The sequence below is a fragment of the Egretta garzetta genome, unplaced genomic scaffold, assembly GCF_000687185.1.
Source record: "Egretta garzetta isolate BGI_Z169 unplaced genomic scaffold, ASM68718v1 scaffold175, whole genome shotgun sequence".
NCBI classification, from domain to species: domain Eukaryota; kingdom Metazoa; phylum Chordata; class Aves; order Pelecaniformes; family Ardeidae; genus Egretta; species Egretta garzetta.
This window is the reverse complement of record NW_009259860.1, coordinates 2,692,980-2,712,720: the sequence shown is the minus strand read 5'-3', so window position 1 is coordinate 2,712,720 and position 19,741 is coordinate 2,692,980. Positions and strand designations below refer to the sequence as shown.

General features: G+C 38.5%; 1 protein-coding gene across 2 annotated transcripts in view; it reads right to left on the bottom strand.

Annotated features, from left to right (window-relative positions):
* The window catches only part of ZDHHC21 (zinc finger DHHC-type palmitoyltransferase 21), a 34,469-nt gene extending 17,773 nt beyond the window's left edge, over positions 1-16,696 (bottom strand). The window contains exons 1-6 of one of the 2 annotated variants that reach the window (XM_035895573.1): positions 16,609-16,650; positions 16,293-16,348; positions 12,713-12,916; positions 11,840-11,938; positions 8,992-9,103; positions 7,323-7,461 (exon numbers count right to left, since the gene is read on the bottom strand). In XM_035895573.1, the coding sequence (XP_035751466.1) occupies positions 7,323-7,461; positions 8,992-9,103; positions 11,840-11,938; positions 12,713-12,881 (519 nt within the window). In that variant the 5' untranslated portion in view covers positions 12,882-12,916; positions 16,293-16,348; positions 16,609-16,650. Of the gene's footprint in view, positions 1-7,322; positions 7,462-8,991; positions 9,104-11,839; positions 11,939-12,712; positions 12,917-16,292; positions 16,349-16,608 lie in introns of both variants that reach the window. The other variant, XM_009640033.2, reaches the window with a different exon arrangement.
* Between the last annotated feature and the right edge of the window lie 3,045 nt (positions 16,697-19,741).

The following is a 19,741-nucleotide window of genomic DNA, read 5'->3' as shown; positions in this document are numbered from 1 at the left end:
AGCAGGAAAAAGGGACATCACCCAGCACATGACAACAGAAAATCCTAGTGTAAAGACGACACGTTGCATTTTGCGTTTGGCCCTTTTAACTCATGTCAAACTAGGCGTACAGAAAAAGAAAGACCTCTCAAACTGAAGCGAAGACCAAGGAATACTACTGTGTCTTTCCTCCCTTCCTTCCTCTCTAAAAGATGAAAGCACCTACCACAAAAGACTGGGGCTTGCTGAATTACTAGTGAGAAGAGGTGACATCACCAGTGTTTTTTCCAGCCGTTACACAACCCCAGGAGAATCAAAGTCTCTGAGGCAATGATGACCTGTAAATCAATACGGGGCCCTCACCTAGCATCTGTATGGACATAGCAGCATTTTTCTATAGAAAACCAAAGTATATGCAAGAGTAGAGTCTTCTAGTAATCACACCTTAGTAACAGAGCTACATGCACAATTCTGCATTGAAATAGAAACATGACTCCAAGAAAATAGCAAAAAAATCCATTTAAATCACAGTAATAATTATACATTTAGAATATTGCTGCTTTACATAAAAGCTCAAGTCAATTCATTTTTATTATTCCTTCTCAGAAATGACAAAACATTTTTCCCAGCTCAGAAAACCAATCAAAACTATAATAAATCAATGCCCAAGACTAGTCAATAATTAATCAATCCCTCTTTTGCTGTATTTCAAACAGATCCTTTTGTTCAAACACCATTTAGGACTCACCAATCTCAGTGCAGTGAGACAGTGTGCCCCCCTTAACCTCCAGAATCGCACTACCTGTGCTAAGAGAAAGAAATACACAGGCTGAGCCACAAAGCATAAGCACACGTAAGCTAACATCATCAACGCATGAACACTCCCTCATGGCACAATAGGGTTTTGTCCCAAAGCAGCTTTTTTCCACGTTAGGCCAGGCTGATGATGCGGCCTTGGCACAGATGTTAAATGGATGGTTTCAACAACGTGAGAGCTGCCCTTCAGGTAGCCCCTTTCTCCTCTCCTTTTTGTCATCCTCACAGCCTAGCTGCTCTGTCAAAACTCCAGTTCACATGGGTTGCTGCCATTGTCTTTCTACACAGCCTTTCCTACACAGCTCAGATGTGTCCTCCCCCCCAGGCTGCTGCCTGTTCTAAAGGTTTTTAAGTTCCGTTTGGCCGCTACTACTATCCATCCAGTCAAACTGTGAGGATTCTTGGCTACTTATAAAAATGGATAGAAATGTGTATGATAGAAACTTGTCACAAAATAAGAAACAAAGTGTAGGTCTGTAGGATTATGTTGAGGAATGGATTACAAACGATGAAATCTGGCATCTTTATCTTAACAGGTAATACCAAAGCATTCCACAGAAAGCCAGTCTCCATGACAGATTCACACAAGACTTCCTCAACCCCATGGCAGAGCACATGCCATGTCTTCATTTGTGAGAACCAACTGTTATGGATGAATGCTACTCCTTTGACTAGGGAAACAGCTATTACAGCTTTATGCTGCCCTATAGGAGAGGTCAAAAACAATGATGGGTCCAGCTCAAGGTCAAAATCAATGACGTGACCACTGCTTCCAAATTCAACTTTCTTTTTACCCTGCTAACAACAACAAAAAAAAGCATGAAAACATTTAACAGATCCCTGCCATCTGCAGTACTGGGTTATTATTTTCAAGTTTTTACAGTATTCCTTTAAAAACCTCACACTCCGTACGGAGGACAGGGCTTTCGGCAGGACAAATGCAGAACTACTGTATCTGTTCCAAAAAAGACAAAGTGAAAAACAATCTTTATACATTTTCATTTACAATGTAAGATTCATTTATTAAAGCTTGAGTCTTTACTGAAATATAATAGACATGGAAATTAATATACTAACGAATTATTATATAAATAAAATAATATAATCTTAATATAAAGATACTTCATCTTTCTCTAGGGGAAGGGATACCTCATATAAACATATGCTAACCTGCTTGTCTATTCTTAGTTGCAAATGCTTGGGATGTCTGTCTCAGGCTGGTGATGAAGTCAGTCTATCAACTTAGCTATCATAAAAACAGTGTAGAATACAGAACAAAGCTAGGCTGTTGGATTTGAAAAGCAGAACAAAAAATAGAGACTGCAGGTTTTGCAGAAGGAAAGAGGAAGGAGAGGTACAAGGGAAAAAATCACTCATGTTAAGGAAAAAAAAAAAAATTAATTCACAGAACACGAGCTGCATTCTAATAAGCCCTTTTGTAGAGGTATTTATTATTAATAACAACTGATGTTTATGTAAAGCACTTTTTGATTCAGGACTATTTCAGGTCTACTGAATGAGTAATTTTGCAGTCTGATTCGGTTTGAAGTGAAAATGGGAATAGCACTCTGATTCCAAAAATTACTGTCTACACAGTTTTTGATCCAAAGTATTAATTCTGAAATCATTTCAGGCTAGAACTGATTTTAAGAAAAGACCATGCAATCTTCTAATAAAAATGACACTATCAATATATTAAGTTTTAATAAAATGTTATCCTCTCAGCCATTCCTATCTTTTCTCTAAAGACCACATATTTACTTTCCAAACTTAATTCAGTATTGATATACTGTCCTTATAATTATACAGGAGGAGAGTAGGGTTAGGTTTTGCAGAACACTGAGAAGGAAAATGTTGATTTTTTTTCAGTTTTTTAAAGCTCTTGCATCCTGCAGGTCATTTCAAGGCCCTAAGAGAAAAGGTTTCCTTTAGATTCTCTTTACAATATAAATGGACTTTGGATGATACATATTTCCAGATTTTACTTAGTATTAGTTAATACATAATATTGAAATAAATATTACTGTAAATAATCTTCTCACAAAGTCTAATAAATATTTCCCAACACCTTTTATTTGGAATTAGGCAAGCTGCATCCCAGACAGAGCAGGCTGATATTGCCACAATGCTTCCTCCATGATGTTTCTTCCCCTTTGTATCAATAGAGTTCGGAACACTTTAAAAATCAGTTAAGTAACAATATCTGCAGAATATACAATGGATAACTGCAGAACTGGGAACAAAACAAAACTAAACCACAGCAAAGGGGGTTAGGTTTTAATATGTCAGTGTTTTCTGCTACGACAATAATTCTAGCAAAATTTCTAGCAAACAGAATGTTTCAGCAAAACTTAAAACTTTGCAGAAAAGATCAAAAGCCTCCTGTGAATCAGGTAAAATATACCACTAAAGCATTTATTTTTGCTTCTACTTGACCAGCTGCGTCTAGAATCTGTGCCAGTACAGCCATATAGCGAACAGCTATGTAGTCATGAGTAGTATTTATTCTTCTCATCTCACTGTCCACAAGATTGAATACTTCCTAAAAGATACAAACTTCCTGACCTCAATGTTTTTTAATGAAGATGTAAAATTAAGAACATTCCAGACTTAGCCTCTGAAAATCACCAAAGCTAGCAGAGGAATTCATGCTGTTTTATTTGAATTACGTATTTTCCTTCTGCTAGGATCTCACATAGACAATTTAATTACCGTTTCCTTCATGTCTAGCAGTAATTGTACTCCTCCTGCTGGACAAACAGAAGCAATAACCACAATACATCTTTCTGACAGTGTATCAATTACAAGAGCCAAGAATACTCTGAAGCAATTTTTTGATATAAGACTTGAAGCTGAAAGATTGTCTCTCTCTTGAAATGGCTTCCTCCATTAGCTTCAGGTCTATCACCCTTACCTTAGTATACCAATTAAAAATGTTTGGGTTTTTTCTTACTTAACCCTTTCAAAATAAAACCACAAGTTTTCATTCAGAAGGAAACACTAACATGCATACAGCGATCATATGTTCGTAATGCTTTAATCAGTACTGTGATAAAATGATTATTTCACAACAGCATTAAAAGCAATTTTAATTCTACAGCTTCTGTACTATTTTATATCCAAAGAATAAAAATTAAGATGAAGGCACACTGCCAAAAAATTCACAAGTATTTTTAATGAGCAGGAAGTAAGCTAATTCCAGATGGCTGTTTAGAAAAAATTATCCAGTTTTTTGAATCTGTGCTAAACACTAGCCCCTGTCAATTCAGAAAATATAAGTTCTTAGATACAGCCAAAATTTTGACAAAGAATAGCACTTTCATGAGAGGTAGGAGGTACTGTGGTCTCTGGAATGATGTGGTACTTCGGCTTTAATCGACATACGATGACTAAAAGAATCTTGCAGGATGCTTGCCTAAAAACCTAACTAATAGTAAGCAGATCTCACTGGTCCTGTCCATTTGATGTCAAAATTACATAATTCTGACAAATTATTCTGTTGCACACAGTTGTATGGCATCATATCCTTAGCAACACTTTAAAATATCAGCTTAATTGACTGTGATGTCATCTTCCAGGCAGATATATTGACTAGACACCCAAACAAATTATTCTTAATTTTCCGTACTTCAGTGCGTGCCCCCCAATCCTGCAGATGAAAAACTGAGAAATCCAAATACTATTCAGTGTAATACTAGACTTAACAAAGGTCTGAACAGACCAGACCTGCTGTGTCTACTAAGTTTTTCTATACAGTGTAAACATACTTATCTTGCTGAGCCACAGAATGTTATATACTATAACACCGATCCAGTTTTTCAAATGGAAGAGTGCCATTTGAAGTGTCCTTATATGCAAATTGATAAAGCAAATAAACCCATTGCTAAAACAAAACAAAACTACTCAAAGTACTCTGTTTTTTCCATGAGTCTCTGTAAATTTAGGCAGCCAAACATGGGAACCTGATCCACTCTTCAGGCAACTACATTAAACTGGGTTAAAATAGGTATTGCATATGTATTCTGCCTCCTAACCTGTCACATCTTCTAAAGGGTAGATGTATTAAAAGTAGGCCTCTCTCCAAAAGACTTGGAATTAACCCAGTTAAACTATCAAGAATGAAGTTTTATATGTATTTGGTTTTGAACTGTTATTATTAACAACTATTTATTATTACCTCTTTAGATGTTGTAAACTGTCTGAAGTAAACATGATTTCCCTTTCCCCTTCTTGCACAGACCATCTCCAGGGAAATAATCTGGTTCCCCTTCCACCTGCTTTTAAAAAGCAAGGCTAACAAACAGACCTTGGGGTTGTTATCTAAACACAGTGTACTTACTTACAGTAAGTTAGAGCATTCAGGGGACTCTCACAATGACAAGGAAATATTCTACCATGAAATGTCACTATTAGAGAAGCACTACCAACTTCATACAAAGATTTTATCTTTGGAAAATAACACTGCTTCCAAAAGCACTGCAAGGCCAATCCAGTATTCAGATCAGTATCACTGAGAAGTCTCTGCACTTGAAACCTGCAAACCCTGTGCATGAGAAGCCTTCAAAATACAGAAAGTGTAAAATTAGTCTGTCCAGAAGTGCAGTAGGTTAACTTAGTTTACAAATTAAAAAGAAGTTTACAAAGCTACTGGAACTAGAAGCAAAGCATTTACATTTAGTTACCTTTCAAAACCATTAATTTTTCAAAACCCCAAACCGTAACATCCATAAGAAATTTTACTCAGATAACAGATTTCTTCACTAATGCAGAAAGACTGCAATTTCATATCCTTTTCAACTTGAATGCAGCTAGAACAAATCAAAATAGCTCCTTCAAACCTCACAATGCCTGTAAAACAAGGTGAATATGAAAAGCCCATGTATGAACAAACTCGAAACAAAGTGAAAAATGTGAGTACTCCTTTTTAAGAGACATGTTTTACAGGTCTCTTCTCCGTATTTCTGGAGTCCCTTAAACCATTTAAATGGAAATATTCATATAGATGAAAAAATTAAGAAATTAAATTTCTTTAGAAGTTATTTTAAGAGAGATCTGCAAAACCCCCTCAACTTTGGTACATTCTATATAATAAAAAGTTGGTATCTATCAACTTGAATTTAACACTTTATCAGTTCTGGATGATCCAAGAGTACTGTCTTCCTACATTTTCAGCTCTCCTTTGACACATCTATCTATCTTCACATACACTTTCTGGGAAACATCGCATTCACTGCAGAATGATATGGGAGCAAATAAGAAGCTTGGAAGGCTATGCCCCATTTCTTTTCCAGACGTAGAATTTTTCAGTAAGTTTAACAAGTTTATTTTATACCATTTAGGATACAAAATAATGTAACAAACTTAAGTTGTTCAACAAAGTGGAGAAAAGGCCAGCCTTCAGCAGCCTTGAAAGATGGGTGTGATGTCACCAACAGAGAGTATGCTAGGGCGACACATCACACAGAATAAAAAAGTCTGCAGCACTTCAGTACTTGGAAAAAAATCTCATGAAAATTTAGAGTACACTACCAACTTCTGGGATGGCCTTAGTCTCTTCACTTAGGACATCTGGAATGTTATCTAATTTTCAGTTTTAAACTTGTTTTCTAGATTTTTCTCTTTAGTGAGCTTGTGTTTGTCACAGCCCAGTACAAATGCAAAGGCCGTTTTAGATTTTGGGTATAAGTTTTTATGTTTCTTTACGAGCAAGATCTCATAATATTTTCTTCTAAATAAAGAGTATCAGCTTTGCTGTCCTAGTACTTTCAAGCATTCAGCAACTTTCAAGCAAACCTCTTGAATATTCCAAAGTTTACAGATAACAGACATGAATGAGCACCAGACACAGGGACTTTACAACTTCAATTACATAATGGAATAAATTCCATCATTTTTTATCCTATTCCAATCTGTAAGTCCATTTTCTCTGTTTGTGTGTTCAACTGCATTTTTCTGATGACAAGATGTTGAAGTATGATAATGGCATAGAGTCCAAGTAAAACAAACCAAACTTAATTCTCCATTAACCCACATGACCTTTTCAAAGCAACACAAAATATTGCTTCAAAACTAATGTACATTTTGCTCCTTTCAGAATGATCATATATTTTTTCTCATTTTTCTGGCAGTATCAGCATTTTTAAATAGGGGCTTAGGACAGATATATACTTTGCATAAATTTACCTTGGAGAAAGTAAAAAGAAACTTGAATAAACCTGAAGTATTTACCTTGCTTCTTCCCAGCATTCACTAATCACTTTTAAAGGAACTAACTGGTTCTGTCCTCCTTTCCTAGAGTTCTAAGAAAACCAATGTTGTGTTTTTAACACACAGAAATCATATACCCTTTTAGAAAGTATTTTATTACTTACCATAAATCAGTTTGCTCACTTGGTAACATATATCTAGATGAACTCTCTTCACTGTCAACAACTGAGCCAGCAGAAACGTGTAATAACTAGATCCCAAAATGAATTATATTGTAATACTAGTTATTTATTCACTTCATAGACAAAACAGATTCTTACCCAGTTTTCTTTTTTCAGAGGCAAAAAGTAGTAGTAATGGAAGAAATCAAGTATCAGCGTATAGGAACTAAGGATTTGAGTGTAGAAACACAGCTGTAAAAACAGCCAATGATTGTCTTCACCAACACAATTATTAATCCTGCAGGGAAACAAAGTGCATATGTAAAGACAGAAATATAAAGACTTTAACACTGTAGTTATAATATTGTGAATAAGAGAAGTTATGATTATTTATGGAGCAAACATAAGAACTACTGACTAATCACTCCATTCTTAATCAAAGTGAAGGTCTGTATGTTAGAAATGTTACTGTAAGGAGGAGTTTCCTTACACTGCCACTTGAACTGTAGGTTGCATTACTGAGATCACTGCTTAGCATAGGAGTCAAATTTCTCTGTATCTTCATAGAGCAAAGATACTCCTACAATGCTAAGGAATACTCAAGTAACAAAACTATGTTTTAAAAGGCTGCAAAATTTCACAGTAACATGTATTATCTTCTGCTACTCAATCATTTCACTGGTTGTGAACCATGCAGAGTTCCAAAAACTGGAAATGAAAATGAACAGTTTGAAATAAACGTGATCACAGGGTATCCCAATGACAAATAAGCATGACTTAGGAAGGTGCCTAAGATACAGAAGAGAGGACAGGTGTCTCTATTCAGAAATTCCTTCTGCATACTCCAACCTAAAGGAGTAAAGCAATCACAAGGATTCTAGAAATATTGAGATTCAAAACCTTTGAAATCTAAGTCTAGTTTGCTTCAGAGAAGTTACACTGATACAAAAATGTGGCCAGGGTGCAGTATCATACCAGCATTGGCACAGACAAGCACTATACTAGCACTATCCTGGCACTGTTTTCTGAAATAGCAGTTGACAAAAAGGGTCATGGCGAGATAAACATAGGAGGATCCTGATGTCAGTTCTGTCCTCTGCAGTTCATCACTGCTGTCTTGCTGGAAACGATACCTCAGAACTACTGACACAAATGTTTATTTTCATTTTAAGCTACAATCAGTTTAAATAGCCAGACTAGTTCATTTCAACTGCAACTAGTTAGAGAACACTAAAACAAGCAATTTCACCACAAAATCAGAGAGGCTGTGACAAGTAGGGCACAGTAGGAGTCACTAACATTTTCTACTCAGCACAGCCATTCAGTAAACTAAAAACCAAAAACTGTCTGAAACCATGATTTATTTTTATTATGATAAAGAGCATCCCCCTTATGTTGAAATTGTAATCTTTACTTCAACCCAAGAAACATAAATATTGTTTAGATTCCTAGAAAAAATATTTTTTTCCCAGCATCAGAATCTAAATTGCAACAAATCAAATAGATCTGCAATGTACAAGTTAATTATGTTGAGATCAGTTTTAGAAGCAAAAATTCCAAATCTTTAAACAAAATATGTTAATTTTCCAAAACTATATGGCATTTAACAATTTGTCAATGATAAAATGTTACACTGCAACAGCTCTTACTACCAGCTTTACTTGTAGACATAAGAAAGTCTTGGAGATGTTCTCCCTGCTCTAAAAGCCTAAATGCTTAAGCACTACTGGGAAAGCAATACGACAAATGAACAATAGTCAAGACTATGAACTTTGAAATTACTCACTAAAACAGCAGTAGCTTGTTAGGACAAATGTTCTGGCCTTACCATGGACAGTGGTGATCCATCCTCCTCACACAATGTCCACAACGACTGCAATGGTGTGAACGCTTTGGTCTCATCATATTGCATTTGTTACATAATTCCCAATATTCTCGTTCTACGTGAAAATGTAAAGACACCTTAAAGAGACTTAAACTCAGTACAGCATGCTCATGATAAACCTATATGCTAGTGATTCAAACAGAAAAAAATTCTTACTGTGACCCAAGAAGGGTAAGCAGCATATAAAGAACTTTTTTCCCCACTGTCACCTTAATTAAACTGGAAGATATTACTGACACTCTGTGCCAGTTTTCTTCTCCAAAATCCTCTCTCCTCCTATATATTTCTAGGGAATAATTATTACAACACAAAAGCTGTCACTCAAACAAGGAAGACCGTAATTCAATTATTTTCTTACACATCTACTGTGAAAAAACATATCTGCTAGACAGAACCATGAATCTCCCTGCCATTCCAAAACCTCTTGAGGAAATACTGCTACTGAAATTTGTCAAAGCTAGCTAACTAAAATAAAATACACAATGGACACTTCAGGAGCAGCTTCCATCTCAAAGCATTTTAAGACACGCATCTCACAACATGCAACTTTACACATAAGGCAACCATAGAACAGATAGAGGATAGGTTTGTATTTAAAAATATACACTACTTTTGGATGCCCAGTGTGAGATTCTTAAAGCTGATCTCCAGACACCGAGTAGCTGAAACTACCAGGAGTTACTATTGCTCATCTTATCTATTACTTGTCTCAAATTGTACCACCCAAATTAGAGGAAGCCTTTGAAAATGAGAATTCAAATTATATATTCAGAAAGTTCATCTTCACATAGGAAATTAATCACACCAACACTGTAATACTTCCATTCACAAAAGCATATATGTTTTTTACATTTTTATCTTTACGGAAAATAGGTGCATGACTGAGAATCTTGTTTCTACCTAAATAGAACCTTTTGGATGCAAAAAAAATTCTTAAATCTCAGGGGAAAAAAAATAAGCTTTGCTTTTACAGCAGGGCATTCTGAAATTTTACATGGTAAAGCACTGTCCCTATATAAACAAAATAAAGTTAAATTTAGCACTTCTGAGCCACCTGCAGGCTGCTCTAATCTTGTCTTTCTTGCTGCAAAATAACATTTGGACACTGGAAGTAAGGAAGCCCAATATCTGAGATCATTAAACTAGTAATAATGCCAGATGGAAACTGATTTACAATCTGTGCCCATAAATCCAGTATCACAAAGGTGTCAGTCCCTAATAGGGTAGCTACCAGCAGAGTTCAGAAACACCCCAACGTCATTTTTGAATAGAATTTTTACCATGCAAAAGTCTATCTTCCTGTCAAGCTAGAGAGTACCAGAGACCTGAAGTGCTTTAGAAAGTACAAAACCCCTGATACAGCATACACCAAATGATAACATCAATGTCACAGTCAAGCCTAAGCGTTCCATCTGCACAAGTATCTACAAAGTATCATTGCTGTAAGAAATGAATGGAGCACAAAGAGGCTGCAGAGCTATTCGAAGGGATCCTCTAGAAGAGAAAGAAACATTTGTGCACAATGGGAATCTTGTCCTCATCCTGCTATTTTGCAGGTAAATGAACATTGTCATAAATGTAATTTGCTGTAACTGTTCTGAGTGTCTTCATTCTCCAGCCCAGGTTGCAGAATCTATGTTGTTCTTCCTGCAGCCAGAACTCTGCAGAACCAAACTCTGAGCCACCTTTCGTTTTACAGTATCAAAGGGTCAGTTACCAGGAGCAGAAAGAACTCTTGACATGAGGTTTTCTGTGATCAGTGTTTCACAACTGAATCCCAGGGAGACACATCCCTTCCTACTATCTACTGTCTTGTTTGTGCCCATCATAACATCTGTGCTGAGGTTAAGCAGATCACATTTCCAAAAACATCATCCCAGATTCTCACTAACACCAGGAAGACAGAGCAAAACATTACTCCTGGCATTCACCACATTGCAAGACAAGACTGAAATATTCACCCCTCACTGCATTTGATACATTTTCTACGTTCAAAAAGTATTTCCTGTTAATGTGACAATGCTCATGCTGTTCAACAGCCCTAGTCCATTCTTAACTGCTATGTAAAAGCTCTGTGCATTAGACAAGCACCTTAATAGCATCAAACAGTTTATAAAAGTATAGGCTTTCTCTGTGGACAACTATTAAGGTTTCAGATTTCCTCCAATTTCTCAAACATCAGATACCATACAGGAATTGTGGCATAAAATCACACGGACAGAAGGGAATTCTCACATGTTAAGTTGCTACTCTATAGCAACACAACGTAATTAGCACCACATTTGTTTGGTTAACAGCCCATACAAACTAAATCACTGAAAAAAAAGTGCAAAAAAATGCACAAGTAAAATCCCACATAAGAGTACCTCCTACCACCACTTTCAGCATCTTACAAATTTACCTAGAAAAAAGCTGTAGAATTATGATAACTAACCATTAAACATTTTTTATTAAATGTTACCAAGTTAGAAGTATATGCAGTATGTTTGAAAGCCCAGAATGCAAAAAAAATTCTTTGCATGGAAAAATTTCCTAGCAGAAGTTCCTACATAACTAAACTTCTGACAGCATATGAGTTGTGAAATCAAAGTTTTCCATCTACACAGAGAAAGTGCTAGAAATTCACAAGTTAAAAATGGTGACATAGCTATTTTAATTTCATTATCAATACAGGCTTCAGCAGAGACAGCTCATGGTTTCCATCAAATCTCAAAAAATTAAATTGATTCCTACTTATTTTGAGGACATTAAAGTAACTTTCATTTAATTATACAGAAACAACTTAATTTACCTGTAATTGGTATCTTTGGGTTTTCAGGTAGCTTCCCTGGATCAGCTACTGAGGCTCTTAGTAATGAAGCTATACAAAACAATGAGCAAAAATAATAACCTGAAAAAAAACCCAAAAGAAAAGCATTTGTTAGTCTTTTTCAAAAGTATCTACTGTAGACTGCATCAAAAAGATAGATGTTTCAGCACTGAGTTGGAAATTACCCAGTCTTCTCATTCAATTCCAGATATATTAAGTACTTCCTAGTCTTAAAAAGGGAGAAGAAAAGGAATAGTGAACACTTATTTTGACAGCACCAGCAGGATGCCTCTATGAACTTACTACTGTATTTAAGAAGTTCCTCCACTGTCTTATCTAATAAGCACCAATAATTTTACACCTCAAAGTCTCTATGTAAAAGGACATTCCCAATAGTCCATCTTCACTTTAAAGTTGGTTCCAGTTATAATCCAAGCCTTTTCCCCAGCAAAACCTATTAGCATAACTCATATTAGCTAACCCATCCAGAGTTGTATGATAAAAATAACAAAACTCAGTTTGTCAACCATCAGTACTACCACCCCAAATTCTGACAAGCACTAAGAGTTGTGGGCCTGAAATTCTTTCGACAAGTTCTAGCTACAGGATCCGGAAGCCCTATCAATGCTTTTTCCCAGTTCCCACACAAACAAGTTTTACCATTCATTTTTGAAATGAATGAAGTGTCTCAACTTCTCAGAACATAAAAATGTAGGATGTGTTCCAGTACTCTTACCCTCTATCATTATCCTTCATTTTATTCTGTATTTTCTGACCTTTCTCATACATGTTAACTACTGCCCCAAAGATACTATTTTTACTAGTAGAAAAAAGGGCGAGGTTAAATTGACTTACACAAAATTGCCACAACTGAAATATGTCCCTCTTCATAGTGAGGAAAAAGGATGACCTTTGGAATGAAGATTGTGTTGTACAGCCAGACAAAGATAATCAGGCCCATGCAGCACCAACCCTGAGGGTCAACTACAAAGTGAATTCGTCGTCCCATTGAACACAAACACATAATAATCAGTCACGACCCAGGAAGAAAAGATTATCCTAGAAAGATTAAAAAAAAAAAAAAAAAAAAAAAAAAAAAAAAGTACATTAACTAGTACCATGCAACCTACAGTGTTCCACATACATTCAAATGGGGGTGGGGTGGGGAAAACCTGTCAGCTGTTGATTTAAGGAATGAAATGAAAACTTATGGACATGTCACATACACTGTTCAAGTACTGGGAAGAAAAGTATTCTAGGATTTCATAAACTAGTTGTATCTTGCTAAAAAGTAATATTTATCATCAAGATGCAAGCAAAACAAGTACACAGGAAACTATTAAGTAATAGGTAAAGCAAGCAACTGTCAGCCAGCTGGCAGCAGCAAAGGATATAAACATTAAAAGAAAACAAGTCTCCCATCAAAGTAAGAAGGTTGCAAAGCAAACAAGAAATACCAGGAATGACTTATTTTATACAAGGATTCATCCCACCTACCTATTGTCATCTCCCAACTATATTTCAAGATTATTTTTTAAAAGCTTGTATGCCAAAATAGTCATGAGCTTCCCTAGGAATCTGTAATTTTTCACTGCTTAAAAAAAACTCCTTCATGGCATTTATAGCAAACCAATAGAGAAAGCAACCACGCTACCGTAACATCTTTCATGGAGATCATTAAGAGCTATCATACAATACTAAGTTTTCTCACTATTAATCACAGTTAAAACATATAGGTTTCCATTCTGATAGCTTAGTGGGCCAGGCTCTTTTTTGGTTTAGACTGAAGAAACCCCACCAAGCTCTACAGTATGAACTTCAGAGCTTCATCAACTGATCTTCAGAATAAACGCAGCACAAAGTCATAAGTACCGTTCAGCAGAACCTTCAAGGGAAGGATTGCTACTGTTATTTTTTGTCAGGCTGCCTTTGTATACATATCTTAATATTTCAACACACACAAAAACCCCAACCTACTCTCCCACCCATCAGTTTCCCTGATTTCTGGGCTTCAGGGTACTTGTCCATTTTAGATGGATTTCCTCCCATTCCTTTCAGCTTCTACTTGTTGCATTGAAATTTCATCTTGTTGAGCAGTCAGACATCTTTGTTCTCAGGAATTTTGCTTGTTTCATGTTTGTCTATCCTCACTTGCATTCACAATGTTTCTGCTTAATATCACCTACAAGTTTCATTAATGTCTCGTATTTTTCTTTTTCTAGATCTCTAATCAATATCAGAACCAAATAAGCTATGTGTCATTTTTCCACACTTCCCCTATGCACCTATTTATTATAACCCTTTGTTTGCTGTCTTCTAGTGCAAGTGTTCCCATTCAAGTCCAGCAGAGTATTAAGTGCCTATTTTTATCCTAGAAATGCATCAAATTTGCTAACACTTGTTTTATAAACACATATTGCACACTGAATACAGCTACTGTGCCTTAAAATTGTATTTAGGTCTGTATTTACTATTCTTTTTTAATTTTACTGTATGTATCATGCATGCACCATAGTCTGTTGTATACATTGTATTAATATACTACACACATAGGTACATATAAATGACGTAGTATTATACTCCTGAATCTGCCAGTTCTTAATGTGCCTCTACTGTAAGCCAGCTTTGGCAACCAGCAGGTTTAGAACTAAAAAGCATTTTATATCCTTCTAAGCGTGCACTGATGGAGGATCTGTCTCATTAAGCAAAGGAGCTGTGGGAGGAGGCAAGCAGACTGTACAACATCAGGGATGCTGAAACGGAGATGGACCAGATCCCCCAGCCCCCAAGACGCTGCAACTACAGGAACCCCTGCTACACAGAGAAGCAGGCAGAGCCTTAGTTTGTCAGGCTGGGCGTGGAGATGCCAAGTCTGGTGAAGCCTGGGAGCTCCAGCACCAGGAGGACAGTTCCTGCTCTGCCTACAGCTCTGATCTACAGAGCAGGTTCTGAGCCCTGGCAGCAGGCAAAAACAGGGAGCTCTGTCCAACGATGCCTGTGAGCTGGCTGCATGCAAGTCCTGTGGCAGTGCGGGCAGGTCAGGGCAAGGAACAGCGGTGGGAAACTCCCTGCTGCAGGGACAGAGGCACCTCTGCCAGCTCAACCTGACGCCTGGCAAGGTTTGCTGCTTGCCAGGGACTTGGGTCCTGGATGGACAGGCTATTATGGAGGCTGGTAGTAGCCTGGCCCTCAGACTATTACCCTCAGCTGCTCTTCCATATGGGCACCATGGATACGGCCAAGGGAGACTAGGAGTGTATCAAGCATGACTACATGGCTTGGAGTAGGAAGGCCAGGGCCTGGGAACCAGGTGATGTCTCCTTCATCCTGCTGGTGAAGGGGAAGGACTTGAGGAGGAGTAGACAGATCCCGCGGACCAATAAGTGGTTGTGCATCTTGTGTCTAAAGCTGAGACTCAGCTTTTACATCCACAGGACCTTATCTGAGGATCAAGAACTGCAGGGGAGGAAGGGCAGAATCCACCTGACACTATGTGGGGTAAAAGCATCTTTGCCAACAGGCTGGTCAATCTGCCAAGGGAAGGCTTAGACCAGGAACAATGAGAGAGGAAGTGGCAGTCAGGGTTTGCAAGCAAAGGATGCAGGATGATGTGAACAAGAGGGATCTTATAACTAACAAGACAAGAGGTGAAGAGGGGCCACATCAAGTGTGTGGTTGTGTACACACTTGATACAGATACACCAGTTGGGTGTACCGGGATGGGATTAGGAAAGCCAAAGTCTGCCCGGAGTTGAATCCGGTGAGGGATATGAAGGCCAAAAAGAAAGTCTTGTATAGGTACATGAGCAGCGTAAGGAAGGCCAGGGGAAATGCAGGCCTGCTGCTGAATGGCATGGGGTACCCACCCAGTGAAAGGATACAAAAAGGTCAAAGCACCTTCTTCAGCTCGGCTCTTTACAGGTAACACCTGGCTTTCTGGAATCCCACGCCTCTGAGACCAGTGGGAAAGTCTCAAGCAAGAAGGACGTACTCTAAGTGAGGATCAGATTAAGAAACCTCGGAACAAACTGGACATGGCACTTACATGGGACCTGATGAGATGCCCCACGAGTGCTGAGAGATCTGGCCCTGCCATCGTGAGGCCACTCTCGCTTATGTCTGAAAGTTTTAAGCTGATGGGTGAGGTTTCAGAGGACTCAAGAAAGCAACTGTCAACCCTGTTTTCAAGGGCAAGAAGGAGGATCCAGGCACCTACAGGCCTGCTAGTCTTACCCTGATCCCTGAGAAGGTGGAGAAAATAATCCCGGACACTGTTTCCAAACACATGAAGGACAAGAAGGTGACTGGGCGTAGTCAGCATGGATTTACGAACAAGAACTCATGCAGACTGACAGAAACACAGAGGGCAAAAAAAACCCAGAGGCAGCTAGAAACACTGCTGACCGCTGAAGAATCCATCTGTTTCCCATCTTACCAGAGCAGCAGAGATTCCATGACTTCACAGCGCTTCCTCAGAAGGGGAAATAACAGCTCAACAAACAAAACAGAGAAAGATTAAGTACTGAAATACTTGTTTCTGAGTGACCTATTAACTACAATTTGTGAGCAATACGCAGTGAAAGAGATTGTGGAGAAAACACTAAGAATGCCTATAATGGAAATACATCCCACATTTTTATAACTCCATGACTAACTTTTGCCTGCATGACATTATTCACTTTTGTAATTAAAAAAAACAATGCAAGCCAAGCCAAACCCAAACACATCGCCCCCCCCCCCCAAACCCATACCTTTGATGGCAAGTCCCACAATTAAGCTGGAACTATGCAAAAAAAGGCCCCATTCTCAGGAAAAGGAGATTTTTCATCATCATCTTCTGCATCTTTTCTGAAAGACAGAAAAGAGTGTGATAAACAACCATCATCACTGGTTTGAAAAGCAGCATACAATGGATTACCTTCTGTTCTGTTCTTCATACCTCACCACACTGAGTAGAGCTTCCTCTCAAGCTATGCAGATTGGTACCCAGACCCTTTGGCTCTCAGGTCCAAACTGACATGCCAATTCTAACTAGTGTTCCTCAAGTTTCAGTTCTAGGCCATTTCACAATTTTAATATAGAGTTTAAAAGATGGGAGTGTTCAGAGAAAGGTCTATACAAAACTGCACTACAGACAGTGTATTTCAGTTACTTTAAATTGGGATACAGTTGCTTCTTGCATGCCTATTACAATGAAAAAATAAGTTTTGTATTTTTCACTATACTTTTGTCAAAAATACTGCATAAACAATGTTAATATATTGACTTCCTCCAGTAAAGTAAGCCTTTTCCCCTCATGGTTTACATACCATTTATAAAAATGTAAGGGGGGGGTGTGTTAAAGAAAACCTAACGCATGCATGTTCTGATGACTGGGTAAAAAGTGCTAGATTCCAATTTAACTCACAGAGAAGATGAATTTAGTCTTCTCTTTTTACACATACTTTAAAAAAAAAATCGCTATTTAGTCTTTCAAATACAATGTCAAGAAAAAAGGAAGACTGATCTCAAATAATTCTGTTCCTTAGGATGCATCATTTCTGACAAGAATAACTACAACTCGTGGAGGAAAAAAAAGTCTTTGAGCAAGTTCACAACCAACCAGTTGAAAAGAAGCAATTAAGTCATTTATTGCCATATACACTCAGTATTCACACATGCAATGCCTAAAGATTTTCCAACAAAATAATTTAGAATAAAACACAACACTAATGTTGGAGGTTTAGTGGTTTTCTGCCCCCTTATCCTAATTTATAGACATTTTTTCTAAATAAACACCTTAAAGTATTTGAAAGCAACCAGTAGCTGTGGCTGTGAAAAGCTTCAGATTTACCAAGACATGACTGAGTCTTTCCTACATGATCAAGAATTGTTCTTGCCTTTCCAAAAAATATTTTTACTACAGGATGCCTGGGCAGTGTTTCTTCCTAACCCTTTTCTTTCTGCCCAGTTCAATTAATGGTATCATAAACTCGGTATTTGTTCACTACAGTCACCTCCAATGTGACTTCTGATGTGACGTCCACTGAATAATTAGACCACAGAATGAGGCAGGCAGGCAGAAAGTCACTTGGGAGAAATGAGAACGCTTTGAACTAACCAGAAATGTTAACATGAAGTAAGTCTGTTTTAATAGGCAACTTCAAAAAAAGTATACAATTTTGCACCAAGACTGTCCCAAAACATACTTAGAAAATTGTTTCATAAATAAACCCAATACCAGCACTACTCAATTTCTCATCCAAAGAAGCATGACAGCCGGCTCTGGTGATGTCCTGCTCCTCGCACTTTTATGGCTGTTGCATTGATGCATAACTAGAAACCAAGATCCTATACATTCTGCCTCACTTTAGCCCTGGACTTCTGCTTCAGTAAGAAAAGTAAGACTTGTGAAGTCTGGCTTCCAGAACTCTTTTCACAAATGCTTAAACAAGTCCAGAATGACACAGATCAGTAATTCATAGTATTGTTCACCGTGAAAAACAATTTTAAGACCCCAAGCAAACTGAACAATACCACGCTCTAAAGAACACACTTCTAGAGTGAGAAAACCACCACTTTCTAAAAAAAAAAGGCTGTAGTCTAAACAATTCAGACAGAAAAAGGGACAGAGAGTAGAAACATGAGATACACTCGCTATAGCATTTGTGATAGCCAAGGCAAGGCTGTAATAACCCACAGCCTCTGTCAACTTGGGGACCCAGCTGTGGTTTTAGATCTGTGACTTTCCTGAAATCTTAAGAATTACTGCCAAAAATTACAGATATCAAACTACAAATACGCTTCCCCAGGGGGAAAAGAAAGAAAGCAGACTTGAACCAAACAAGTAAATTATTTCCCAGTACATTTTAAAGAAGTGATTTATGTGATCTTATCGAGTGTCCGAGTAGAATTACCATTATGCCTTTTGCAGCTCTTCCATTTAACAAAACTGGTATCTGAACAGCCAGTTAATACAAGCAGCAGCACGCATTTGCTGTGACAAAACCCCTGGCATCGCACATTTTTACACAATGGATGTTTGTTGGCAGAGGCCTTGGCACTACACAGCTGTTAGGTGGCTGCTGACAGGTTGGCTGAAGTAGGCAAGGCATTCCCACACAGTTCTTTTTTATAGATAGGATCTTGAGAGGCGTGCCTGTAAACACCCGCTGCGTTCACAGAAGGTGCCACATGGGCTTGGGCTGGGACATGGCTTGGTATTAATGTATACACACCATTATCCTCCTTGATGACAAACCCATGAGAACTACCTTCACCTCGCTGCCGACCAAACAGCCACCTGCAGACAGGTAGCACGTTACTGAAGCACATCGCTGTTTGGATCCTCGGTGCAGAGGTAACGAAGACCCACAATTTCATTTTACTACCCGCTGGCGCTGGAAACTGAAAGTGCAAAGCTAAGAAACGTCAGAGCGTGCTGCGTTTCCTCGTGTGGTGCTGCTGGAGCACACAGCCAGCAAAACCCACGCACCTTTCCCATCACCACCCCGCACGCAGCCAATGCCCCCCTCATCGCTCCGCAAAAAAAGCAAGCAGCATTGCGGAAGCTGCGTGAAAATGCCAACAGTGTCTGTGGGGCAGACCAGAGGACACCTCATGAAGCCTGCGAAGGATATGTGTGGGGGGTGTGTGTCTGTGTGTGTGTGTGTCTGTGTGTGTGTCTGTGTGTGTCTGTCTGTCTCTGTGTGTGTGTCTGTCTGTCTGTGTGCGTGTGTCCCGCCCCAGCCCTCCACACAGCGTGCAGCCCTCCGGCAGCTGTTAGCGCGGATCTCCCAGGGCTACGCTGGCGTCCGACACCGGCGGTAGGGAGGCCCCCAGCCCACCTCGCAGAAAGCCGACTCCCGACCAGCCTCCCCAGGGCCGTGCCGCACCGCGCCCCGA